The sequence below is a fragment of the Prionailurus viverrinus genome, chromosome B4 (genome assembly GCF_022837055.1).
Source record: "Prionailurus viverrinus isolate Anna chromosome B4, UM_Priviv_1.0, whole genome shotgun sequence".
NCBI classification, from domain to species: Eukaryota; Metazoa; Chordata; class Mammalia; order Carnivora; family Felidae; genus Prionailurus; species Prionailurus viverrinus.
This window is the reverse complement of record NC_062567.1, coordinates 93,230,846-93,258,417: the sequence shown is the minus strand read 5'-3', so window position 1 is coordinate 93,258,417 and position 27,572 is coordinate 93,230,846. Positions and strand designations below refer to the sequence as shown.

At 34.7% G+C, this 27,572-nt stretch overlaps 1 protein-coding gene across 1 annotated transcript in view; it reads left to right on the top strand.

Annotated features, from left to right (window-relative positions):
• ZFC3H1 (zinc finger C3H1-type containing) overlaps positions 1-22,594 on the top strand; it is a 54,132-nt gene extending 31,538 nt beyond the window's left edge. Inside the window, exons 15-35 of the mRNA XM_047865029.1 lie at positions 310-852; positions 938-1,047; positions 2,214-2,345; positions 2,451-2,572; positions 3,539-3,640; positions 3,937-4,056; positions 5,216-5,399; positions 6,975-7,161; positions 8,627-8,815; positions 9,458-9,695; positions 11,766-11,871; positions 11,959-12,157; positions 12,914-13,008; positions 16,658-16,768; positions 17,052-17,156; positions 17,291-17,456; positions 18,539-18,639; positions 20,497-20,598; positions 21,241-21,280; positions 21,522-21,584; positions 21,714-22,594. Of these exons, the coding sequence (XP_047720985.1) occupies positions 310-852; positions 938-1,047; positions 2,214-2,345; positions 2,451-2,572; positions 3,539-3,640; positions 3,937-4,056; positions 5,216-5,399; positions 6,975-7,161; positions 8,627-8,815; positions 9,458-9,695; positions 11,766-11,871; positions 11,959-12,157; positions 12,914-13,008; positions 16,658-16,768; positions 17,052-17,156; positions 17,291-17,456; positions 18,539-18,639; positions 20,497-20,598; positions 21,241-21,280; positions 21,522-21,584; positions 21,714-21,851 (3,153 nt within the window). The 3' untranslated portion in view covers positions 21,852-22,594. The remainder of the gene's footprint in view (positions 1-309; positions 853-937; positions 1,048-2,213; positions 2,346-2,450; positions 2,573-3,538; positions 3,641-3,936; positions 4,057-5,215; positions 5,400-6,974; positions 7,162-8,626; positions 8,816-9,457; positions 9,696-11,765; positions 11,872-11,958; positions 12,158-12,913; positions 13,009-16,657; positions 16,769-17,051; positions 17,157-17,290; positions 17,457-18,538; positions 18,640-20,496; positions 20,599-21,240; positions 21,281-21,521; positions 21,585-21,713) is intronic.
• The last annotated feature ends 4,978 nt before the right edge of the window (positions 22,595-27,572 follow it).

Genomic DNA, 27,572 nt, shown 5'->3' with positions numbered 1-27,572 from the left:
TACTTTTAAGGGTAAGAGATATATAAAATAACACGTTTTTCCCTGCATATTCTGAAAGATTAAAGCTTTGTTTTTAAATGACATCCATATTTTTGGAAACTTAATTTTTTAGTTATTTCATCTTTTTGTTTTATTTTTCATAGATTATTGATTAACTGGCATAACTGTTGGGGACTTCTATAAAACTGTTTTATTCTCATCAGTGATTTAGTTTTATATTGTTGACTTTGTATTGTAGGGATAACACCAACCAAAAATTGTTTATGAAATCATAGTGATGTAAGATATGTATACTATGTTTCCCCCCAGCCAAACAAAATGATGAGACTGGACAATTCTCCAATATCAAGTCCAAGAAAGCATTCAGCAGAACTAATTGCTATGGAAAAAAGACGATTACAAAAACTAGAATATGAGTATGCCCTGAAAATTCAGAAACTAAAAGAAGCCCGAGCCCTTAAAGCAAAGGAACAACAAAATATTGCTCCAGTTGTGGAGGAGGAACCTGAATTTTCTTTACCCCAACCATCACTTCATGATCTGACTCAAGATAAATTAAGTCTGGACACTGAAGAAAATGATGTTGATGATGAGATTTTGTCTGGTTCAAACCGAGAACGAAGAAGATCGTTCTTAGAGTCTAATTCTTTTACTAAACCTAACCTTAAGCACACTGATACACCTAACAAAGAATGCATAAACAAACCTGCTAAGAATACGGTAGAAAAACCAGAACTTTTTCTAGGGTTAAAAATTGGTGAATTACAAAAATTATATTCAAAAGCTGACAGCTTAAAACAACTGATTTTAAAAACCACCACAGGCATTGCAGAAAAGGCCTTGCATGGTCAGGTAACTGAACATTTCATATTCTGTATAAAATCTGGGTTTCACCCTAGGCTTATTTACTTTATGTAATTATTGTTTTCTTTTGTAGGAGATTTCTGTGGATGTGGATTTTGTGACAGCACAGAGTAAAACAACAGAAGTGAAGCCATGTCCTTTTAGACCCTATCATAGTCCTCTTCTAGTTTTTAAGTCGTACAGGTATAAAAGAAAGATTCAATAAACTTGAATTTCAGGACTGTTCCTTGATCTTAATGATAGTATAACCTTGGATGTTTAACAATAATGAAAAAATAATTGCATTTTGGTGACTGAAAAATGAACTTGTCCTTTTAGGGAAAATAAAATTGTCTTGTTGTCAGATGTGAACCATATTAGGAAGTAAAGTTTAGCTCATAGTGGGTTTATTCTTACCAAATCCTTATTTCTGGCTATTGGGGAATTGTGGAGAATTCTGGATTACTGTCTATTAGGGATTTTAGGAAAAATAACTGGAATCGAATGAGAATTAAAAAAAAATTTTTTAATGTTTATTTTGAGAGAGAGAGCATGAATGAGCGAGCAGGAGAGGGGCAGAGAGGGAGAAGAGAATCCCAAGCAGGTTACCTGTGTCAGCACAGAGCCCAACGCAAGGCTCGATCTCACGAACCATGAGATCATGACCTGAGCTGAAATCAAGAACCTGATGCTTAACTAAGTCTCCCAGGCGCCACAAGAATTTTTTAATTTTAAAAAGAATTTTATCATTACTCTAAGGAATGCATTGGCTAGTGTTTATAAAATTGATTTAGACATTCTCAGGTGATTAGCTTTGTGGATGTCTTTTTTAAAGCTTTCTGGACTTTGTGAGACTAAATGGGTAGGATTTAATTATAAAATCATAAAGCACCTATTGGGTAGTACAGACACTAGTTATAACCCTGGTTATTTTGTTGGCTGCACAAGAAATGCCAATTGTACAAGAAATGCCCATATGATATACTGTTTTATTATATGATAAGACACTAGGTTTAAATACAAGGATTTTTGTTGTTGTTTTCTATTTCAGATCTTTTGTGTTTTAGGTATAAAAGTAGTTGTCTCTGTCAGTTGATACTCTGGTTTTTTCGAGTTCATTTTGGTATTAAGTTTAGTTAATATAATATTAGTAATTAGTAATATTAGTAATTATTTGGTATTAAGTTTTGGTATAAGTTATTACCAATAACTTATTGGTAATAAGTTATTAAGTTATTAATATTGGTATTAAGTTATTAAATAGTAAGCTCAAAGCATAGAAATTTTAATGGAGAAAAATGAACAATTTCTTAATTTTATAGGGATTGTTTGTGGAGTATAATGTGCCTGTCTACCTTTCTCCTCCTTAGATTTAGTCCATACTATCGAACCAAGGAAAAACTTCCCTTAAGCTCAGTATCATACAGTAATATGATTGAACCCGATCAGTGTTTCTGCCGTTTTGATTTAACAGGAACATGTAATGATGATGATTGTCAGTGGTGAGTAGTTTTTATTTGTGAATATTTTATAATTTAAAGGGGTCTTGGTTATTTAGCTTTGATATGTACATAATTCTCTTTTCTGTTGTTGTTATTTTATTTTAGGCAGCATACACAAGACTATATGCTTAGCCGAAAACAGCTATTCCAGGACATTCTGTCATATAATCTGTCTTTGATTGGTTGTTCAGAGACAAGCACTGATGAAGAAATTGCTGCTGCAGCAGGTACTTAAAGACCTCTTGTTGTGAAAACTTGAATTTAGGCAATTAAAAATTGTATGTTTACTTATTGGCATCTTTAAGTAGTTGTAATAATTCAGTACATTCATCTGTGGCATTTTATCCAGATTTGCTTTTATATAGTAGTCCCTAGCCACATGTTGCTATTCAAATATAAGTTAATTAAAATTTCTTCCTTAGTTGCACTAGCCACATTTCAAGTGCTTCATAGTTGCTTTTGATCTCAGCTGTAAGTGCTTACCAATAGGATAGTGTAGATACAAGACATTTCCATTGTTGTGGAAAGTTCTTTGGAAAGAGCTCATCTAAATAAATAGTTCAGTTTATTTAGAAGAATATATTAACACACTCGTTTAGCAGTTTTATTAATGATTTTAAAAGACTATTTTTATTATTCTAAAAAATAGAGAAGGGATGGAAATTAAGATGAATGTGGTTTCATATTTTACAAAGAAATAAAAAGGACTTTATACACTCTGATACTATAGAAAGTGTAGATTACTGTCACACATTGTGTGTAAATACTGTTAAGATTTTCTCCAGATTTATTGCCAAATTTTAGACCTTAAAGTACAAGTTTTCTGGAAATAAAGGAATTGGTGTTTATTAAATTTAGTATTAATCACAACCCAGAGTGATTGTAAAGTCACTGAATCTGTGTGATCATTCTCAGTTTGGCACTTTAATTTTTACTTACTTGTTTAGTTTGTTTCAGGAAATACTTTTTTTTTTTTTTTTAAGTCCAAATTGGGTGCATGGTGTGGTAGGATTTGCCATAGTAATTAAGGTAGTGGAGTCCTTGCCTTCTGGGAGGCATATATGTTTTTGACTAATAACATATACTTTCTTTTAATTTTTAAATTACTCTTCACTTTATACTCTTTAATTAGCCTTGTCTCTGTAATCCATGGTTTTATGCTTTTTATGAAGACAGCATTCTTCTAATTTCAGAAAAATACGTTGAAAAACTTTTTGGAGTAAATAAAGATCGAATGTCCATGGACCAGATGGCTGTGCTCCTTGTTAGCAATATCAATGAAAGTAAAGGCCATAGTGAGTATCTCTCTCTCTGTCTCACACACACATACCCACAAAAGGACCTTAGAGTTTCTTTATGATAGCAAATTTTTTGGCACTATGTTCTAAAAAAAATACACATATATTTTTATTTATATATATATATATATATATATATATATATAATATGCTTACAGAGTAGAATAAATGTTTCTTCCTATAGGGCAGAAAATATATATATGTGTGTGTCATTTCTGACTAACAGAATAAATTTAGCTTTTTTTGAGTATTGTGTGGATAGCTTTAAAAACTAAGAAATCTGTCTACTTTAGCACCTCCATTTACAACCTACAAAGATAAAAGAAAATGGAAGCCAAAATTTTGGAGAAAACCTATTTCAGAGAATAGCTTCAGTAGTGATGAGGAACAGTCTACAGGACCAATTAAGTATGGTAAGAAGTAATTTAAGATCCTGAATCATTAAATTGTGGTGTTCATCTTTGTCTAACGCTTTACTAATTTTTTGGTGTAGCTACAAGCTTAGTTTTTTGTTTTTTGTTTTTTTCTATTTTTTTAAAACAGTGATACCATTTGGCCTTTAATGCATGTAGTTCTTCATTGTGTAGGATTGCCCCTTGTATTCATGACCCCTGCCCAGTAAATATAGGGATCACTCTTTAGTAAATGTGATGGTTTCAACATACTTGAGCAAGGGAGAGGCGAGCAGTGCTGCTCCCACTTGAGAACATTGCCTGGGTGTCCTTGAGGGTAAGGGTAGTATTTTTTTTGTCTTTGAGTCTGCTTGTTGACATGCAGTAGGCTTCCAGAACGAATAAACGAACAAACAAGGTAAATATGAATGAGTAGTGTATTGTCAAGTATATCTTATGTTATCTTAACTCTGCTTTATTTACTAATTTTTTTGAAGTTTGTAATTTGGGGCGCCTGGGTGGCTCAGTCAGTTGAGCATCCGACCTCGGCTCAGGTCATGATCTCACAGTTTGTGGGTTTGAGCCCCGCATCAGGCTCTGTGCTGACAGCTTGCTCAGAGCCTGCAGCCTGCTTCAGATTCTGTGTCTCCTTCTCCTCTCTCTGCCCCTCCTATGTTCATGTTCTGTCTCTTTCTTTCTCTCAAAAATAAATAAAAGTTAAAAAAATAAATAAAAATAAAGTTTGCATAATCTGTTTATTATTTTTGGACTAGCAGATATCTAATGGATATATGCTTTCATGTGCTTATTTACGTTAATACTTTTTTTCTAAATGTAGTGGGATAATTTTATCTTCATAAATTATAACTTTTTTTTTCTTTTCTAATTTAGTAAATGTGAATTATCAGGTGATGCCACTTACCCTTCAAGTAGGGAGACCATACTTCTGGTTTGTCCAGCAGAATCCTAGTTTATACCTGTTATTCTGGTATAGTTTTTAATAACATCCCTTTCACTTTTAGAAGGGTCCTAGTATATGACCATTCTATCTTAAAGCTATGAGCTACTGCATATATTTCGAATATTTAGATTTTTAGATTATTTTAAAGTTGAGGCCAATTGTTTTCTCTTCGTCTGTGGATAAAAGAAAGTGTGAAGCTAATGATACTTTTCTTTCCAGCCTTCCAGCCAGAGAACCGAATAAATGTTCCAGCTTTGGATACAGTTGTCACTCCAGATGATGTCAGATACTTTACAAATGAGACTGATGACATTGCTAATTTAGAAGCAAGTGTGCTTGAAAATCCATCTCATGTACAGCTTTGGCTCAAGCTTGCATACAAGTATTTGAATCAGAATGAGGGGTAGGTCCACTTCTGATCTTTGTGTCAACTGTTGCACATTTGTATTTTTATGTTTGAAGTGTATTTTATCTGTGGTAATCACGTTTACATCATGGAATCAATGAGGTCTTTGTTTTTTGACAAAACCAGAAGCAGTGTATTGTTTAAAAGCTGTTAGAAAAAGTTTAAGGTTAGATCTTGAGTTGTGTGTGTGGCTTAGTGTGTGGGTAATAAATTAGCCACAGTTTTTAACTCCAGTAGGCTCTTATTTCAAAGCAGGATTAGTTAAAACAGTATATTCTGAGTGGTGCAAGGATTATTGTTTTGTTTTGTTTTAAAGTTAGGCACGTAGTGATAGTCTCTTAAAATTATGGTAAAATCACAATGGAACAAATTAAGTTTTATGTTAGTTTTTAATTTAGAGATTTAAAGCTTGTCTAGGAACATCTAAATTCTGATGAATTGGCTTTTTTTCTGTGGGTGGTGTTACATGTATTCAAATAAGGTAAATAGTAATTTTTCTCATAAACCTGTTGCATTTTCTAACTCCAACTTTTTGATACTATTAATAGGAGTAATCTTTTATTATCAGGAATAGTCTTTTATTACTATACTTGAAAATTTATAATTCAGTTTTTGAAAGCTATTTTGAATGTCAGAAAACTTGGTATAAAAGCTTTGTTAGTAAGGCAGCACTGCGGGATGCTAGTATATCACACATACCTGAATATGGTGCTTGTTTAACTTGCCTTGTGTGTCATTTCCATGTTACTGGGGTAAGTTACAGTGTTTTGTTTTCTGACTCATTTACTGAGTGAAGGCCAAAAGAACTGTACATTATTTTATGAATAGGATCATGAGACAGTTATCTTCTTCAAGAGATAGCAAGCCCTTGACCGTTGAAAAGAACTGTTACATTGAAAGCTTTGATATTTTGTGCTGGCAGTAGCTGGCCTTGAGGGGGAATTGTTTAACTTTTCCCATTCCCAGACCAGAGTAACTCATAAAAGGTATTGCTAAATATAGACATAAAGTACATTTGAAGTTGATAATCTAAGGGTTTTATAACAGTGGGGTTTTTTTTTTGTTTGTTTGGTTTTTTTTTTTTTTTTTTTTGGTAAATGCTCATTGAACATCCACTTAAAAAGGAATTGTTAGGTCTGTGGGAAATCAGGACCTTTTTTTTTTTGACTGATGTGATTTAAAATCCTAATCTACCTCCCTTTGTCATAGGTCTTTCTAGCTTCTTGGTAGGTTCCAATAGAAAATGGAACTTTAGGGGCACTTGGGTGGCTCCATTGGTTAAGTATCCGACTTAGGTCAAGTCATGATCTCATAGTTTGTGGGTTTGAGCCCCGCATTGGGCTCTGTGCTGACAGTGTGGCGTTTGGAGCCTGCTTCGGATTCTGTGTCTTCCTTTCTCTCTGCCCCTCCCCTGCTCGTGCTGCCTCACTCTCTCTCAAAAATAAATAGACATTAAAAAATTTTTTTCTTTTTAAATGAAACTTTAAAGTTGACTCATTAGATCAGCCTGATTTAAGAGTATCTTGAAGTATTTTTTAAAAAAGATGTTCCTGGTTTTTTTCTTTTATGTAGGCTATGTTCAGAGTCCTTGGATTCTGCTTTAAATGTTCTGGCTCGAGCTTTGGAAAACAACAAAGACAATCCAGAAATTTGGTGCCATTACCTCAGATTGTTCTCAAAAAGAGGAACCAAGGAAGAAGTGCAGGAAATGTGTGAAACAGCTGTTGAATATGCTCCTGACTATCAAAGTTTTTGGACTGTGAGTAGAATAGATAGCATAGTGTATGTGTAGGTGTTATTATAATTCTTTGGATCATCTTAAATATTGATGCATAGCTTAATAAAGTTATATGCTTTATCTGCAGGTAGATATAATGACTTTTCAGTGTCCTATAACTTCAAAACCACTCATGGGTCAGGACTAAATTTAAAATAAGAAGATAATATGTAGTGAAGGGGTAAATTTTCTTGTTAACTTTATTGGTAAGGAAAAAACATAAACGGTTTAAAACATTTTACACTTACCTATTCATTGGCAGTTTTGGTTTGGGCAACGTGAATTTTTTTGTAAAGCACCTGAAAAAATATTTTTTTAATTTACTGTGTTCATGTAACATTTTTATGAATGTCAGAAAACATTTTGGTCTTTTTATTATCTATCCTCATTACTTAAGGAAATAATCTTAATCTGTAAATTCATACTAATACTGAACTTTACCATGATACAGAGATTTGGTGAAAAAATGAGTCCTTTATTCTCTGAGACAATGGGATGTTTCCTACCCATGCTTAAACTTAAAATTATAATTAATCCACTTGTAGAATGAATATTTATTAATATCTGAACTTTTATCAGCTGAACTCAGCAACCATAAGTTTTAGCTAAACTTTTAGATAAATCTATTACTGTCAGATCTGTCATTTATTTGCTAACTGAAATTCAGAACAGAGAGATTTGGATAACATGCTATCCCTTAATGAATGAACTTGCCACTCTCTCTCCTAACTCAGGTACCAAATAGGTTTGGACAGTGAAAGATGCTTGATTTTTCACCTGGAGCCTTGTGCCAAAGTTAATGCTATTGATCGCCATAAGATTTTATAGGGTGTGAAGTTTTTCCTTAAAGTTGTTTGGTCTTTAAGGGGTCTTTTAATTTCTTAGGGCTTTTTAATTATTTTGCTACATATATCTAATATGAATGCTGTTCTCAGAATTTGTGTACAATATTTATGTACAAAATTTGTGTCATACCTGAGCAATGTAAATAGTACTTGACCAGCAACCTGAAATTTCGTAAATTTGTCATGGTCTTGCTGCCATTACTTTGTTGATTCAAGGAAGGGAAAGATGAATTTGCTTCAGTGGTAATTCTAAGTACATCTGTATTATTTTAGTTTTCATTTGGTTCTACACTCCAACTTGTAGAATGGGAAATCTAGGATATGGTACTGGAAGATGGTTTTGTTTTTGTTTTTGTTTTTGTTTTTAAGTAAGCTCTGTGCCTAACATGGGGCTTGAACTCAAAACCCCGAGATCATCCGTTGCCTGCTGTACTGACTGAGCCAGACAGGTGCCCCAGGAAGATGGGTTTACACGTATTTATAATTATCCTTTTTGCAGAAATTGAAGATTTAATATGACATTTAATGAACTGTGGAAAATCTGTAGCTTTACAGTTTATTTTTATGAAGCAGGATTAATTATATGAAACCCCTTTGGGCAGTTTCTGCACCTAGAAAGCACCTTTGAAGAAAAGGATTATGTATGTGAAAGAATGGTGGAGTTTCTGATGGGAGCAGCCAAGCGGGAAGCATCAGATATTCTGTCCTTTCAGCTCTTAGAGGCTCTCTTGTTTAGAGTTCAGCTGCACATATTTACTGGAAGGTGCCAGAGTGCACTTGCAGTTTTACAGGTAAACATTTATCATAGCATTTAATTACATTTTATAGAGAATTTTTTAAAGGTCTGAAACATTACAGATTAGCTGTTTAATAAGCACACAGGCTTTAGATTTGAATCCTTGTTTTGCCACTTATCAGTAAGTTGTATAGAGTTGGGTCAGTTTATGACTGTTTCCTCATTTGCTTAGTGGGGATAATGCCTTTTTAAGATTATTTATGAGGTTTAAATGAAGACGTATGTTAAGTACCCACCAGAATAAACTTCAGTATTCAGACAATAAGGAAAAAAAATTAGTCCATAGTGAAAATCTCCTATATGGGTATGGTGGGTCTTTTTGTTTGTTGTTTTACTGTTTTTGTCTTACTAGATTTTGAATGTCGAGACACTAAAAATGTACAGATAAATTGAATTTTTTTCAGTAATTAGCTTATAAATCTTAGCAGAGGAAAAATTATATTAATCTGTATTGACATTTCTAAAGAGTTTTTTCATTAAGAAAAAATCGGCAGCTGTCAAATTTTGACTTAGATATTTTAAGAACCACTCCAAAGAAATACGACCCTTGTATTCTTCTTTGCCCTTACATTTGAATCTTACTAAGAATAGGAGTCATTATTTCTAAAAACACAGGCTATTTTTTCATTTTACCTAGAATGCACTGAAATCAGCTAATGGTGGAATAGTAGCTGAATACCTTAAAACAAGTGATCGATGCTTGGCATGGCTGGCCTACATACATCTTATTGAATTCAACGTTCTCCCTTCAAAATTTTACGATCCATCTAATGCCAATCCTTCAAGAATTGTTAACACAGAATCATTTGTAATGCCATGGCAAACAGTTCAAGATGTAAAGACTAATCCTGACATGTTGCTAGCAGTTTTCGAAGGTAAGTGCAAATGTTTATAAGTTATTTAGAACATCAACTTACCCCTTATTATGATTCTTCATAATTAATTGGAACAAATTTGTATCTACATATTTCAAGCTGTAGTTTAACACTTTAGTATATCAATGCTTAAAAGATTAAGGGTTGAGTCACATAAGATGGACATTTGGCATCTATGAAAGCCAGGAACTGTATTACCTTAAATATTTTTTTTGACTGCGGCTAAATATGTAGATAAAACATATTATGTAGGTTTAATGAGTTGATTGAATAAGAGAACCAGGTAATTTTTTTAAAACAATCCATCAAGGTGATAGTTAAAAGGTTATGTTGTCTCTTTTCAAGTAACTAATGTTTTCTTCATTAGTCAATGAGTTTGGGTATTACCATATGCTAAATGGTATATCAGCTATGGAAAACAGTTAAGGACAAAGCTTATTCCCTTCTAATAGGAAGTATGTAGCCTAGTCACAAGATAAAATTTATCCATTTGATACAGTTATTAAATGTATGAGACCATGTAACTGTATTGGTATATAGTCTAAATTCTGTGCTTCAGAAGAGACAGAGATTTGTGATTTATAGAATTATATTGTGCAGGTCATAACCCCAAAGGAGAGAGCTTATTGTAGGTTGGCATGATGAAAGAAGTCTTTGCAGAAGAACTAAGACTTGGAACTGGACTGTGAAGCTGATACTGTTGTGACATAGTTGGCTTCCTGTCTGCAGCATACTAAGTGCTTAGTAAATATTTAGTGAATAAACCAAAGAAAAGGAAGGAAAAGCAGGACATTCCTGTTAAGGGAGCTAAGTTAATAAAAAGCAACAAGTAGATAGAAATTGGTGCAGTGGATTTGAAGGGAGATTAGAAGAAGGGAGAGCTCTTATCAAAGCAAGAGTTTTATGCTAGAGAACAGTAGAAATTAAGTTCGGTAAGTGGAATGATACCAGATTTTCGTGAACTTTGTAAGTGGTAGACTTGATGACAGTCATGGTTCTTGAAGAAAGGAAGAATGTGCTGAAGAGCAATGATTTGAAAGGTATGAAAACCAGAAGCTGATGGCCACAAGTGAAGCACAAAAAACAGAACCTGGGAAACAGGGAATGTTTATTGGAGACATTTGAAGTTCTCACATGCAGATGTGAGGGAAATAGAGAAGAAATAGTCAAAGATAATTTCAGGGTTTTGAGGCTGGGGGAAAAAGTGTATTAATAGAAAACAAGTAAATTTGGGAAGACTGATTTTGGTAGTAGGAGTAGTATTTGTGAATGGTAATTGGCCATTCAAGTGGAAATGCTTACTGGCAGAAGGAAATAAGGAAGTGGACCTTAAGTGGATGATTATGGATAGAAAAATGATTTGAAAGTTATTAATGTAGGAGCTACTATATTATAAAGTGCTTCACAGTTTTTAATGTGCTCTTGTGGTAAATTTTTTAGTAGTTGAAGCTATGAAATATTTTCTCTGAGAAAATGGAAACTTAAGACTATAGCAACAGGGGTGAAGGAGAAGAGTCAATGAATGAGACCAAGAGGACATGTAAATAAACTCTTGATAGCATAGGGAAGAAAAAATTGAGAAGAAGAGGAAGAACATTATCAAATGAGAATGAAGCAAGTGTAGTATTGGCCTTTAGGTTTGTTTAGATGATTTTTGTAAGTGAACGTCAGAAGTGCAGTTTCAGAATGACACTCTATCTGGGAAATCATACTACCACTGAGCAAAGGAGGAAATGGTAACAGCTGTGCAAAGTAAAACAGTGAACCATTCTCTAAGACCCAGCAGGATCAAGTAAAGGACTCTACAAGGGAAACGTGTTTTGAAGGAATAAGGAAAGGATCTAGTTTAGGGGAAGACAATTAAATGGCTGTATAACAGAGAGCAAGGCCTCTTATACTCCTTTAGGGAGTTTGGAGATACCTAAAAATACCTCTGGAGTAAAGATGAATAAGATTATGGTCAAGCAAAAGGGTAGGCCACCATGTTGTATTAGTCTCCCAGAATTTAAATAACATAGTCAGATAATTCATTTTATGTTTGATTTCTGTTATTGTGATGTTTTTGGATAGATGCGGTGAAAGCTTGCACAGATGAGAGCCATACTGTTGAGGAAAGAGTAGAAGTCTGTGTTCCACTTTACACAAACATGATTGCTCTGCACCAGCTTCTAGAGAGGTAAAACTTAATCGACAAGCAGTTAACTGTGTGTTAAAAGTTGATTTTTTTTCTCATGTGTTTAGACATGTTTTTTTGTTATTAAAGGTATGAGGCTGCAGTGGAGCTTTGTAAATGTTTATTGGAAACGTGTCCCATGAACTGCCAATTGTTGGAAGCCCTTGTTGCTTTATATTTGCAAACAAATCAGCACGACAAAGCCAGAGCAGTGTGGCTTACTGCATTTGAAAAAAATCCTCAGAATGCAGAGATTTTTTATCATATGTGCAAATTCTTCATCCTACAGGTAAAAAAAAAAGCCTCAAAATTCTTAAATATGTTTTTGTGTTTCACATTTTCTTATTCATCCTTTAACATGTTTCAGGCATCAGCCTCTCCAAGGAGCTTTTCCTGGTCCTTTTTCCCTTTGCAGACTGTGTTATATATTCCTTCTGTCTTTGCTATAAATATTCTGTGTATACTTCTGCCATTGCCCTTATTATAGTGCTTTGTAATTTTGTTGATAGCTGCTTTATATACTCTACTCTTTGAGGGCAAGAATCATGTCTTAACCAGATTTAGAGTCTCCAACACACCTCACACAGTGCTAAACATGTAATAGAAGCTTATTAGACAATTGGTGGATATGGTATATCAGGTGTTAAGCTGTTTAATGGTTAGTTGACTTTAACTGGAGATCAAAATAGAAGAAGTTCTCTCTACCTCCACCTATTCAAGAAACTTAATCTGATCAGTGTTTTTTTTTTTTTTAAGGGCTTTTTCCTCCCTTGAAAAGAATTTTTTAAATGTTTATATGTTTATTTTTGAGAGGCAAAGGTAGGGTGGGGGGTGGGCTGTGCAGAGAGAAAAGGAGACAGAGAATCCCAAGCAGGCTCCATGCCGACTTGGGGCTCGAACCCAAAAATCATGAGATCATGACCTGAGCCTAAATCGGGAGTCAGACGCTTGACCAACTGAGCCACCCCGGTGCCCTCCTCCTTTGAATGATATAATTAAACACTGTAAGTCTAATGTATATCCTTCCTCTCTTTTTAAAAAATAGAATCAAGGAGATAATCTTCTTCCATCTTTGCGGAAATTTATTGCATCCTTCTTTAAACCTGGGTTTGAGAAATATAGTAACTTGGATCTGTTTCGGTAAGTTTGTAGAACTCTTGACTTATAGAAGAAAGAGAGTATAGTTTAGTGGAAAAACTACATTTTTTTGTGTGGGTTGATTATATTTTAGACTGATGTAAAAAAATACTTGAACATTCTTATAGAACTATTATGAGGGCAGTAGAACTTAATAAAAATGGAGAAAAGAGGTAATACGCATTCCTTGGAGTAGAGACACTAACAAAGGAAGGCTTATATTAACATCATGGTGACTCATCCTGCTTTAAATTTATTATTGTTCATTTTAGTACTTAATACTATAGCAGTGAATTATCGGAGACAATCTCAGTGATTTCTGAAAAAATGAATTTTAATTTATTTGGTGAGCTCAAGTAGATGTAAATAATATGCCTTTTACTTTTTTTTTTTAATCTAAAGAGAATTGCTCTAGCCTCTGAAATATTGAGTGGGAAGCTTTCAGGCAATCTTTTTCAACCACTTTCTCAGTAATTTCCAGAGAGCTCTATATTTACTGCCTTTGCTTGCTTATTGTGAATTCTTACTCTAACAATAATAGGAGGCCACAGCCAATCCTGAGGAATTACTTCTGGGTGGACTTCTCTTCCCTTCATCCCCATCCCTCTAGGGGTCAGCAAAGTTGTTGTTTTTTTATAAATATTTATTTTGAGAGAGAGGGAGTGAGAGAGAGCATGCACAGATGGGGGAGGGGCAGAGAGAGATGGAGAGAGAGAATCCCAGGCAGGCTCCACACTCAGCTTGGAGCCCTCAGCGTAGAGCCCAATACAGGGCTTGACCCACAACCTTGAGATCATGACCTGAGCCTTTGGCCCAAGAGTTGTATGCTCAGGTGTTCCACCAAACTTTTTTCTTTTCTTTTCTTTCTTTCTTTTTTTTTTTTTTAAATGTTTATTTTGGAGAGAGAGAGACAGAGCTTGAGCAGAGGAGGGGCAGAGAGAGAGGGAGACACAGAATCCGAAGCAGGCTCCAGGCTCTCAGCTGTCAGCACAGAGCCTGATACGGGGCTTGAACTCATGAACCACAAGATCATGACCTGAGCCAAAGTCAGATGCTTAACTGATTGAGCCACCCACCTGCCTCGCAAACTTTTTTTCATAAGGGCTAGATAGTAAATATTTTAGGCTTGCAAGCTGTGTGGTCTATCACTTCTTGTTACCTATGCTGTTTAGGAAGAAAGTAGCCATAGACAATATATAAATGAATGAGCATGGCTGTATTCTAATAAAACTTTATTTACAAAAATAAGTTTGCTGATCCCAAATCAAACAGCATCAAAAAGAAAATATTTTATCATAACATACTCTATCATTTTATGTTAGGAAGAACTGAGAGAAGGAAGACCTAAGTTGAATATCTCCTAAAAATTTTTGTTGTAGAAAATAGTGCAGATAAACTTTTGGTTTTAAATATGTAAGTCAAAAGCTTGCAAATATTTTTCTTAGGTGCTTCCTCTGCTTATCCCACAGTGTAGCAGTGTTATATGAAAACATTTTCTAAAAGTAACCCACATTTTGTTAATTCAGTGGTCCATCTACCCTCGAATATCAGTTTTACTTGAGATTTGGCAAAAGTTGGGGTCACTATTCTTTTCCTAGACTTGAGTCTTTATGTCTATCCTCTTATGGTAACCAGTTTATTGACATAGTGACTTTAGTACTGTTTCTGAAATTCTTTCTGCTCTATTACATCTAGATTAATATCTTACAGTTAATTACGAAAGAATAATTTAAAATACAAAATAATGGAGAATAAGTAAACTATCTGTAAGAAACTTAGAGATTGTTCAGCTTCCTCATGCTGACTTTGTCTCTGTCAAGTTAGATTGCTTTAATGTCTCAAACTTAGGCACAGGACAGATCTAAAGCTGAACTTTTTACAGACTTGCTGGTTCTGATCTTCCCTTGGGCATGGAGGTAATTGGTTTAGCTTAAAAGAAGATGCTGCCAGTTTCTGCTGTGGTAACTAATCAAAGATCTTCAGATCTTCTTGATGTCAGCTTAATGAAGGAGACTGAATAACTGTCAATAAAAATTTGGAAAGGGGCTGCCTCCTAATAATCTTCTATTGTTTACTAAGTCACCTTGCCTTATGAAATGTTTCATGGTAATAGTCCTAATTCATAATACACCAAGAGTTACAAGGAAAAGGTATCTTGTGCTTAGTTTAGACAATACTGAAGACCTTATTTACACAGTGTGCATTTTTTGTTCATTTAGGAAATCTTTTTTGAGTCAGTTATTAGGAGAATGGCAGTAGGTGAGATAGTTGTTAGCATTGTCATACTTCTTATTGATGTTGATAAAAAAAAATTTAATTTATAAATAGAGTCAAGATTTATTTAATACGGTAAGTCGATGCTCTTAATAGGTTCAAAATATTTTTTTTTTAATTTCATGAGTAGAAATTGTGAAACAATACTAAGAATTTTGTATGTGTTGTAATATTTACATGGAGTTGGGTTCTATCATTTCCCTTTCTATGTAACTTTTAATAAAAAGACAGAACTAGATAAGGTAATTTTCATGTGTTTCAAATCAATTTGGAGATTAGTAGATAGCCACAGAAGTTAACCAGGGGATTTTATTCAATGTACTGAAGTTAGCTTAGGGATGGAGTCTTAAATAGATTAGATTTGAAGTCGTCTCTTCTTAACCTCAGTTTTCAGTTGACAAAACTAGTATCCTTAGAAGTCAAGTGATTAAATGACAGTAATACAGCTAGTTAAGGCCAAGTCATCAGCAGGATAATAACCTGACTCCTAAATGTCCTGTTTTTTTTCTCTTGCTTATGGTTCCTCCTGCCCTCTGCCTCCATACAGTTTCTCTAATCCATTAAAACTGAGTTCCTTGAAATAATTTTTTTTTCTTGAAATAATTTTTAAATCCAAGATTAAATAGTTACACTAGATTGTCATTGTTGAGGTTAATGTATTTCCTTTAAAAACATTGTCCCTACAGATGTTGGTAAATGTACACAAAAATTCAGATATATTGGGGAGAGACCTAAATTAGTGAGAGTCACATAGATTTCTTTACTGATTGACTTCATAGAATCTTTAATATGCTATTAAACACTCTATTGTGGCTTTTATAAAAAGTGTGCTTTTTTCAAAAGAGTGTGCTATAATTTTCAGTATTTCCCAGTTTTACTTGATTATGGACCTCTTTTGACAAGTACCTTATGGACCGATATGTTACCGAATACACTTTGATATATCTAAAAGGCTATGTGTGTGTATGTGAGGAAGAGATTATTTTCAGATATCAACTTTTATAACTCTTAAATAATTTTTTTTTTTTTACAAAAATGTATAGATTTTGTGGAGAAATTTTAGATACATAGTAATCTCATTTGTTCCCTGTTTTTAATTAGATGATTATGGTGGTTTATTTAATTTGGGGCTGGGGCATAGAATGAATTCATTTTTGAAGAGTTACTCGTGTATGTATAAAATAATAGACTGTTTGTTGCTAGAGATGGGACCAAAGCAGTATGGTATACATGTGAAAATAAAGCATATTTCAAGGACATTTAAGTTGAAACAGAGGTCTTTTTTGTTTTGTTTTGTTTCTGTTTTTCTTAAGTATTAGTAATCCATGTGTGCATAGGCATAATTTCCAACAGTGTTTTTTTGTTCGTTTTTTTCCAGGTATCTTTTAAATATCCCAGGACCACTTGACATTCCAGCCCGTTTATGTAAAGGGACTTTTGATGATGAGTTGTTTAACCACCAGGTTCCTTATTTGTGGCTGATTTACTGGTGAGACATTATCTAACATGGAGAGAAATGTTGCATATTAGGCTTGCATTTGTTATTTATTACCAAATTACCTTGTGTTAAAGTTAACTTGATGCTAAAGTCATTGAAGCAAAATTGAAGGGACATACTTTATACATTATTAAAGGTTTATACATTATTAAAGAAGAAACATCAAAAGAAGAATTCCATTCTAATATCTGTGATGTTTAAATATATATTGTCATTCCTTTACTAATCGAAGTGAGCTGTAGACCTACATTGTTTTCCTTCATTTTTAAAACAGCCTTTGTCATCCTCTTCAATCAAGTATTAAAGAGACAGTGGAGGCATATGAGGCAGCATTAGGGGTGGCCATGAGATCTGATATAGTGCAGAAGATTTGGATGGAGTAAGTTTAGTTCCTCTTAATAAGAATGGGATTTGGAATAAGGGGATATGGTGGGGGGAAAGGGGTGATCAGTTTTCTGAGTGAGAGACTCGCTGCCTTAATTATTCTAAATTATAATATTTTTCTTTTGGCAGTTATCTTGTCTTTGCCAATAATAGAGCTGCTGGATCCAGAAACAAAGTCCAAGAATTCAAATTTTTTACTGATTTAGTGAATAGATGTTTGGTTACAGTCCCTGCCCGATACCCCATTCCTTTTAGCAGTGCTGATTACTGGTCCAACTATGAATTTCATAATAGGGTAAGAACTTAAAACTTTTTTCTTTAGATACTTGTACAAAAGAAGGGGACTTGGAAAAATGACAGTAAAACTCCTCTGTTTTTTATCAAGAGAGCTTTGTAGGACCACTTTCCTAGCATTTAATGTTATTCTTGACCGTGTTTCCTGGTTATCTCTTAAATCTAGGAACAGAGCCCTTTAAGGTTCAGTTAAGATAAATGTGTATTTTGATTCTTATATTTAAGAAAAATTAACATTGAAGCAAAATTGAAGAAATGTTAAGGTTTAATACATATTAAAGAAGAAAGATCAAAAAATGTAATTACAATAATATCTAATGTTTTGCTTGATTAGTTGGAAATTCACTGAATGAAAAATTCCATAATGTACAGTGGAGCTACTGTTTTTTGGTTAATACTGTGTTAAGTGAATATAACTATACATAGGGCATAAGAAAGCTGAAATTAGATGTTGTTTAGAATTTTAATAGTAGAATAGAACTAATGATCTATTTATAAGGTTATTTCCTTATAAGAAAGGAAGCAAAGGTTTGTTTTAGTTTCTTTTCAGAGACCCCTTTTATTCAGTGCAGTGTAGGCTAAAATTTCCTATTAAAGCTCCATGTAGACTAAAACATATATGTATTCTATTTTTTGGTGGGATGGTTTGTTGCTAATCGGGATAACCAATTATTATGCTTTGTACTTCTATGCCATTCTTTATCCCAGGATCTCAAACCACTTTATGGACATTAAGTCATTTACACACGGGCATTCCATGAGCAAGATGTGGCAGGTATTATTAGTCCTATGACTTGCCCAGCTATACAGCAAGTAAAGGTAGACTCAGGAATGAAAACCCGGACTCCTGGCTTCTTGTCAGTGTTCTCAGTCCATGGCTATCATCACTAGATCATATTTCCTAATTCATATTTGGAAAGTCACTAATATAATTAATGGTAGGAACTGTAACTCACAGCATCATACATTATTATAATTTATACATTCATGTCTTAAAGACCATTTTGGTTTTCTCATTAAAACATTTAAGTAATTGGATTTCACATTTTGTTGCATTTATTTTCCCCCCGTCAACCTTTCCAGGTTATTTTCTTTTATTTGAGCTGTGTTCCAAAGACTCAGCATTCCAAAACCTTGGAACGGTTTTGCTCAATTATGCCAACTAATTCTGGACTTGCACTGAGGTAAGAAAAAATAAAATTCTTTTCAATCTCAGCTCAGTATTATATAGCTCTTCATATAAAATTATTCTTAAAAACGTGACTAAAAGTAGTCTGTCCTTTACTATTTTCTCGCTGATATATACTACTTTAATTTCAGAGTTAAGCAATATACAGCTTCATATAAAAGTCAGTATAAAAATCTGATAACTTCAGAAAACTGCAGGTTTTAAGGGGCATATAATTCAAGTAAAGTTCATTTGTGTCCCTAAGCACATACCATCTGTCCTTAGCACATGCATAATAAGCAATAATCATGTTTTACATAGCAAAGAAATATTACTTAAGAGGTTTGTAAAGTGTTATTACAAAGATAGCAGCCAACTGTATATATTTTGGTTATTATGACTTGTTTTCATATATGTCAGTTGCTCTCAAGTATTAACATGCATCAGAATCTCCTGGGATGTTTGTGTAAAATACAGATCCCTGGGGGTGCCTGGCTGGCTCAGTTGGTAGAGTCTGTGACTCTTGATCTCAGGGTCATGAGCTCAAGCCCCACATTGGGTGTGGAGCATTCTTAAAAATACAGATTCCTGAGCTTGAGCCCTCAAATCACATTTGAGAAACACTTATGTATGGATTTCATATATTGAACTGGAGATTTCTGAGCATCTCTTTGTAGTTTCTCTATTCCAACAGAGTAAACATATTTTCACTGTCAAGAATTGTGCTTTTTAATTCAAAATGGTACCCTAGGGGCGCCTGGGTGGCGCAGTCGGTTAAGCGTCCGACTTCAGCCAGGTCACGATCTCGCGGTCCGTGAGTTCGAGCCCCGCGTCGGGCTCTGGGCTATTGGCTCAGAGCCTGGAGCCTGTTTCCGATTCTGTGTTCCCCTCTCTCTCTGCCCCTCCCCCGTTCATGCTCTGTCTCTCTCTGTCCCAAAAATAAATAAACGTTGAAAAAAAAATTAAAAAAAAAAAAAAACAAAATGGTACCCTACATGCTAATGCCTTGGCTTATACTTGTGCAGTCATTCCCACTGCATTGTGTTGTGTCTTATGTTTCTAAGTTTGTTTTGTGGATCATAAGGTACCTAAATTTATCAAATATTTCCTTATGTGTTAAAATATTTACATTCCACTTAGCCTGTGTGTGGGAAAATGTATGAGGTTGAAAAAAATTTGAAGGTCTGAGGCTGCAACAAAAGTAGTGTTCCATAATAAAAATTCTTAGTAAACATTCTAGTCTTTGGAAGCTAATACAGAAATTTCTATTATAAGGTATCACCTTGGTAAAACATTTGAAAAATATAAAATGTAGTATTTTGACTAGTTTCTGTTATGATAGAATTATAGGCATTATAGGAAAGGTAGTTTAATTGTTGGTTTTGTTGGTAATGCTCCACTTCTGTATTTTGATAGTTACTTCCTTGTGATCATTCTTGTCTTTTTTTTTTTGAGAATAGAGAACTTAATAATTAGTCACTGTACTTACATTTTAGCCCAAGAAACATTCATATTTACGTCTACTCTGTTTAATAAAGAAAGAAAAATACAAGGAAATTGCATTAATATATCTAGTCATTATAAAAATTTTGGGGGAGGGTGTGCTTGGAGGGAATGCTTTAGTGTAGGAGTACATGGACCTTATTCTACTTTATTGAACATGGCATGGGTCTTGACTGGGTATCTTGCTAGCTTGCTTATTCCTGTCCCGGGGTGATTTTTGTAAGAGGTATTCTAGAATCACGTGCTGAATAGCCTTGAGGGAATTTAACTGATCAAAAATTGTACCTCATCAAACATTCTGCTCATAGAGCACATTGGGGGTTCCCTACACTTACAGTGCCTTGTTCATTTTCCTGAATGTACTTTGCAGGCTACTTCAACATGAATGGGAAGAAAGCAATGTTCAGATTCTGAAACTTCAAGCCAAGATGTTTACATATAATATTCCAACATGCCTGGCCACCTGGAAAATGTAATGCAGCAATCATGTACATGTTTTTATAGCTATTGCTTTTATTTGTAAGGTTTGCTCCAGACAGGTAAATCTGAAATGACATCTATGTTTTTTTTTCCTGGACAGATCTCTACTCTAATTTAGATTTGTTTTTGTCACTTGCTGAGGTTTTCTACCAAGAGTAAGGGAGTGCTCGTTAACAATTGCTTTTAAAAGCAAAAATGGTTAGAATTTGAATTTTTTTTTTTGCGGCAGAACATTTAGGTAACAGTAGTGTTATCAAACAAATCTTTTATACACATTTTAAGACCATCTTTTTTTTAAATGTGTGGGTTTCCCTCCCTGCTTTTATAGTCTGATGTCTTTTTTTTAAAAGCTATTAAGAGTGCCAGGTGTTTTTACTAGTAATTATGAGTATTTTTCATGAACGTTATTTATGTTCAAAACACTGGTCTGCTTAATTCTTGTAAAGTTGATAAAAATTGTTGAATTTTTCTTTTCACTATAGGTTACCCTCCTTGGAAGTTTAGCCTGTTACTTTCAGGAAGTTTTGTACTCAGATTCCCACAGTCAGTATTCTGCCAGTGGTAGTATCTCATTTCGTTCAAAGATATATAAATTTTTCTTTTCCCTTTTCTATATTCCTTTGTTTTTTCTTAGAGCCATTGCTGCTGAGATTGTTCTAAAGGGACAAAGAGAGGTAAGCTATGATTATCAGATGGGTCACTTTGTTTTTAAGCTGTTCTGCCCCTTTTGTTGACTTCTCAGTTTAAAAGGATTAATGCATAGATGTTACCATGCTAAGAACGCTAAATGTTTGGAAACTTGAAAACCCAGTGTAACCGTTTTGTATTTTGTGAGGTCCCAGTCAAATAATTAGGGTTATAAAGGTGTTTTTCATCATGTTTCCTGATGGAATTGTGTGTATATCTATCTTATAGGTCCACCGTTTATATCAGAGAGCCTTACAGAAGTTACCTCTTTGTGCATCACTGTGGAAAGATGTAATGCTTTTTACCTTTTATTTCATCTTGAAGTTTTCCTATAAATTTTCTGCATGTGCCATATCCATTGATGTGGTGATGCTCAAAATCTAGCTAAGTCTTACTTCTGTGCTTCCCTGTCTTTTACAGCAACTCTTGTTTGAAGCATCAGAAGGAGGTAAAACTGATAACCTGAGAAAACTAGTTTCCAAGTGCCAAGAGATTGGAGTCAGCCTAAATGAGCTCTTAAATTTAAACAGTTACAAAACAGAAAGCAAGAATCACTGAACACTGGGTGCAGTCAGTTCTAAGTCCTTATAATAATTGCCAAAATTATTTGAATGATCCTTCAAGATTAGGCTGATCCCTGGCTAAGGTCTGCGTAAGGCAGACAAGCATTTTACTGATCATATCAAGTCCCCTACAATATCCTATCCTCAAAACCGGAAGCAATGAACATGACCCTCTTCGGTTGGATAAATGAACTTCCTGTTTGGCCTACTTCTAGGCCCTGCCAGATTCTCATAACATCATGTACGTAAGTATAGTTCCTCAAAGTGACTGACATTTATTTTAATTTTGCTTTGTTTTTGTTTTTATTTTTTACTTTCCCCCTTTTCTTTACGTTGTGCTATTCCTGATTCACTTGACACACTCTGATGCCTGAGAGATTCTTGTTGGGATTTAATTTCCAGGGCTGTGTTTACAGTAAAAACCAGGCAGTCCCTTTTAGTTCTTCTTCTTTTAAACCTTTGAGATTCTTCATTTCAGGATTTAAAACTTAAGCAGTCCATCTTAAGGAAAGTGTAACTGCCATGGCCACAAGTCTGCTAGTTGCACTTGAATGCTCTAACAGGGTTGTTTATTGCCCTTTCTACGTTCTGGACTCCTTGCCGAGACTGTTTAACTTGAAGATTAAAGAAACTATTGCAAATGCCAGTGCATCAGAACCTAAGAGTGGTCAAATATTATGTGCAATTTTTTTGTAAAGAAATTTTAATTTATAATAAAGTTTAACAGTTTAAAGAACAGTTAATATTTGAACTGCTTTGTATTGAAATACTACTTTGTAGTATTAAAATTGTTTATAAACAAAATATTTTTAATATAAGTTAACTTTTTAAAAAACGTTGCTGTCTTTATTCACTTTTCACACACACATGGTGGGAAAGGGTTCCAATACGAGATACGGATTTTCACTGTAATTATATCCTAGCCTGCTTTCCCATAAACATTCCAATGACTTCTTGATTTATGAGAAGATAGGTTCTGTTCTGTTTTGAGGACAGTAGCAGGTTTGCATTACCTTTAAATTCCTCGTTCTCCGAACCCAGTGTTTAGAAAGTATCTCTCAACTGTAGTTTGAATGAGTTGCTTAGTGACATGCTCTCTTATGTTGAATATCATTATGACCAAATATAGAGGAGACTTTGGAGGTCTTTTTCCTAGTCTGTAGTCGGTTGTTTGCACCTGGTAGAAAATTGGTTAATGATACACACACACACTTTCACAAATCTGGTTTTATAGCTACAATTCAATCTGATTACTGGAGACAGAGCAGCAGCCCCATGAAATAGTAGGCAAATTTGTACACATGTGTATTTGTATAATGCTTAGTCAAAATAAAATCATGTTTTGAGGCCCAACTGTGTGCCTACCAGACGGTGCATATTTGGTAGTAAGTGCTCTTGGGTGAGGTCAGGAATGAAACCCACTCATCTAGTGTCTTTCATTAAATCAAAAGAAGCTAATTGATTTTTCTCTAAAACCAAAGAAATTTGGATGGAAGACAGTAATCACAGAGGGGTGTGTTCCTCCATTGTATGCATTTAACTGTTTAACCCTGAAAGCTTTTCCTGCTCTATTTGGAAACCATTGTTAGGTGCTTAGAAAAAAATTTCCAGTCTGTCCCCTCTTAGTGTAACAGTTTTGATGCTAATTAACTGAAATGTCTCATTTTTTTGCAGACAGTGATAAGTCTTGAACTTTTGTATATTCTTAAACTTACCATTTGTTGCATTAACAATTCATCAGCAGTAACTTTTATCTCTTTTTAAAAAAAGAATACTTTGCATTGGTGCATCAGCTCCATGGTCCTGCCATGCAGGCTATCCGCAGTGACAACTCCAGGAGTCGCTGTTACACTGTGCATAGTCATGCAGAAGACCTAGCATTTGTTAAGCAGCTGTTTCCTTTTTGATCAGTTGTCATACTGCTATTTAAAATCAAGAAGCTTGGGGTACCTGACTGGCTCAGTCAGTATAGTATGCGACTCTTGATCTTGGGGTTCTGAATTCGAGCCCCACTTTGGGGGTGGAGTTTACTTCAAAAAATAAAAAATGGGCACCTGGTGTCTCAGTCGGTTAAGTGTCCAACTTCCGCTCAGATCATGATCTTGCAGTTTGTGGGTTTGAGCCCCACCTCGGGCTATGTGCTGACAGTTCGGAGCCTGGAGCTTGCTTTGGATTCTGTGTCTCCCTCTCTCTCTGCCCCTCCCCTGCTCTTGCTCTGTGTCTCTCTCTCTCTCTCTCTCTCTCTCAAAAATAAACATTTAAAAAAATTTTAATAAAAAAACGTTTTTAAAAAGTAAAATCAAGAAGCTATTGTATAAAAATTATATTGCTTTTAAGATACCTCTTATGTCACCCTTTCTTCCTGTCATTTTACAAACTCCCTTTAATCTCCCCTCCCCCCAAAAGCAAGTACTGCTTACAAGTGAGGTATATGTTTTGGTCATCCTTCTGTATTTGTTTTTATCAGTTTTAAAATTAAGTACTTTCAACATATAATAATTTGAATATTAAAACTCAATAAACTTGATAAAGGTTTTAATAACCTGATATTAATAACTTGACAAAGTTACTGTGGTAGCATGAATATACTGCTTAACATACCGTATGACAAAGTCTTTGGGCAGAGAAATGGCCTACCGTCAGGAAAGGTTAGTCATTGAGAACTGCAGTTCTTTGCACTCCCTTAGTCCTACCGGTGGGGGGGAAACACAAAAGAGGCATTTTAGGCTTTGGGGCTTTATCTCTGATAAAGGAAGTGGTGTGGCAGATTGCGGTGTATTTTTATGTGTTTTTCTTCATTTTAGAGAACAGCCTAATATTTCTATTTGCCTTTTAACGGAAAGTGGACCTTGTAACATTGTTGTCACTGGATTATCTAAGGCGGTTTGCTTTCAATTAAAGGGCATATAAACCTACATCATAAAGCAAGCAAGAATCTCCAGGTGCAACATCTAAGAGCTAAAGGCACTACGCAGACAAGCAGAAGGTGATTAAGACTGACAACAAATGTAGAGAGACTTTATTGAAGATTGTAGTTCAAATATTTATTTTTCAAGGTGGTTGAAAAAGTAGGAACATATGGCTGTAATACAAAACAGGGCCAATATTCTTGCTTAAAGCTGTCATGTGTTCACAGATAAGTCATAATTTCCTTAGTCTGCTTTCATATCTGCACGTTAACATTAGTTCGACTGAAGAACGGGGAAATAAAATTTTAGTAACCTTTTAGGTTTGGATATTATGTCTGAAAATGTATCATTGCCCCTCCGTGAGAAATAATAGTAATTATACAGAACATTTTGGAGTAAGAACTGATCAAGAGAAGGCAGACTTCTCAAGAACATTTTTGAAATTGTTGCTTTTTTGTCCAACCTCAAATTTCACAGTTCAGTCTATCTTTCCAAGCTGTTTCTTTTATTTTTTTAGGGCTGTTTTCATTTACTTCCAGAAAGTCCCCTCACTTTCTGCAGGTGTTCTTCAGTTGTGCGTTTCTTATTTTGGGGGCCAGTGGACAGCTGCCTAAGGAAATGCTGCCCCACCCTGCTGTTGTTACCATGGCCCGCGGCCACTCACATGGCCTCCTCAGTAATGGCTATGCTGTATTTTGTCAGTACTACTTGATTGAGGTATCTGCAATAAATGTGAAGAGTTTTTTTTTTTTTTTTCTGACATCTTTGAGGTAGATAATAGCTGTGTCTTTTGTAGTAAAATGGATGTAGAATTTTCTCCGCTTTTCATTTCATTGATCTTCACAAGAGAGACCCCACAACAAGTTTTCAGAGACTCCACAGTGCAGAATCACATTTTTTTTTTTTTTTTGTTTCAGAATCAATTTGAGCTTTGTGCTAGACATTGCAGATACAAAGATGAAAAAGGCTCTTGAGTCTAACAGAACAGAAGAGTATATACCAAGGAAGCATTTTCAAAGGAGCTCCAAGTTTGGGCTGAGAAAGGTTGGGAAAGTCTTCCTGGCTAAGTGAATTATTGGTTAAGTCATAAAATAGGAAAAATTAAGGCCCGTAATATTTCCAAAAATTACGTGCTACTTGCACCTGAGTATTATGGAAAGGTTTACATGTTTAGAAACCTATGCATTTGTTAAAACTTCCTAAAAAGCTGCTTTGACTTTGTACTAATTCATTCACAACTGACTTTATTAAACATGATGACAGGTATGGCATGTAAAACTCCATAGCAGCCATATCCGTCCAGAAGAAAGAACTCTTAGGGCACATTGTACTTCAAAATCCACATGAACATGCTGAATAGAAGTCCGTTTTATCAGGCCCAATTCAAACAGCCTTGATGTGGAGAGTCATTGGAATTCTAACTGCTGCAACTAGTTTTTTTCTTTTTTTCCCCCTAACTCCTTGGATAATCCATGAATGAAAGGCTGCTCTCAACATTTACTAGCATCTGCAAATGTTATGGAGCCCTGTTTTAATCCCAGTCAAGGCTACAAAGTTCTGTTCCATGACTCTTAAGACTCAGTTAATTTTTTATCTATATAGAAGAACTACCTGGAGAGAGCCCAGTGTTCAATGCTTTAAACTGGTTTTTCCAAACGACACATTTCAGCCCAACACAAATGTTTTAATGTAGAATTCAGTAATGCTGGGAATTTGAAATATTTCAGTTGGGAAGCAAAAAAATTTACATGAATTTAGAAGGAACATATGCTTCCTGCTTTCATCAATAAAGCAGAAGATCCACACAGGCCGATTTGATTGGTCTTACATGATGTGACTTTGCTGTGAGTGCTGGTGGGCCTGAATTTTTTCCTCTAGTAAGGTACAACTACTGCATAGAAGACCACGAATAGAATATCAAGAGTGTCTTGAGTCCCTTGTATCACAAACACTATGGAATAACGAATATTTTCCCTTTGTGGAAGAGGTTAATCAATTTGGGGGCCACCCAAAATATAAATGAATGTGACTCTTCAAAGGGCTATCTTCTATGAATTAAAAGCCTAATCCAAACAAGAAAACTATTTGCACAGCTGTGCTAGAAGAGAATACTGCACTTACCCTTAAATTGGTCATTTAAAAGCTTCAAGATTTGATCAACTTCAGCCAAAATCAAAGGTAGATTTACAATATTGTTTGGTCAATCAAGCAAATTAAATCTTGCAAATGTTCTTACCTAGTGATGTAAACATTGTGAAAGAAGAATAGCCAACAGCCTAAGGGAGCTGAACCAATTAGGAAGATAGAGGACTGATGAGCTGTTTGCATTAATGGAGATAATCGGGATATCTGCTGCCAAGGCCAAAACAAACACTCAGCTTAGCACATCATACAGTCAAAATTATGAAACTGCCTGTGGATAGATTTGGCATTTCATGCTGGTTGAAATGGAGCTACAAAGAAATCATTTCAGGAAATAGAGGAGTATAGACCAATGTGAGTAATGAGAAAAACACGTATCTAAAAGATCTGGATGTTAGATTTCGTTCCACCACTAGCTGTGTAATCGTGACAGGTCATTTCATCGCTTCTTGTTTCCATATATATAAAATATGGAAATATATGCATTTACCTCAGTGGTGTTGAGAGATAGTATAGCAGAAATTATCTTTTAAGACTAAGGGTAGTATTTTGAGTTGGGGATCATTTTCCAAAACTTGAGGGCAAAGAGATGCTACAAAATAAGTCATTGTTTTGTTTTGGATGTACTTTCATTACTGTCAGTTGGAGCATATGTCCGTACCCAA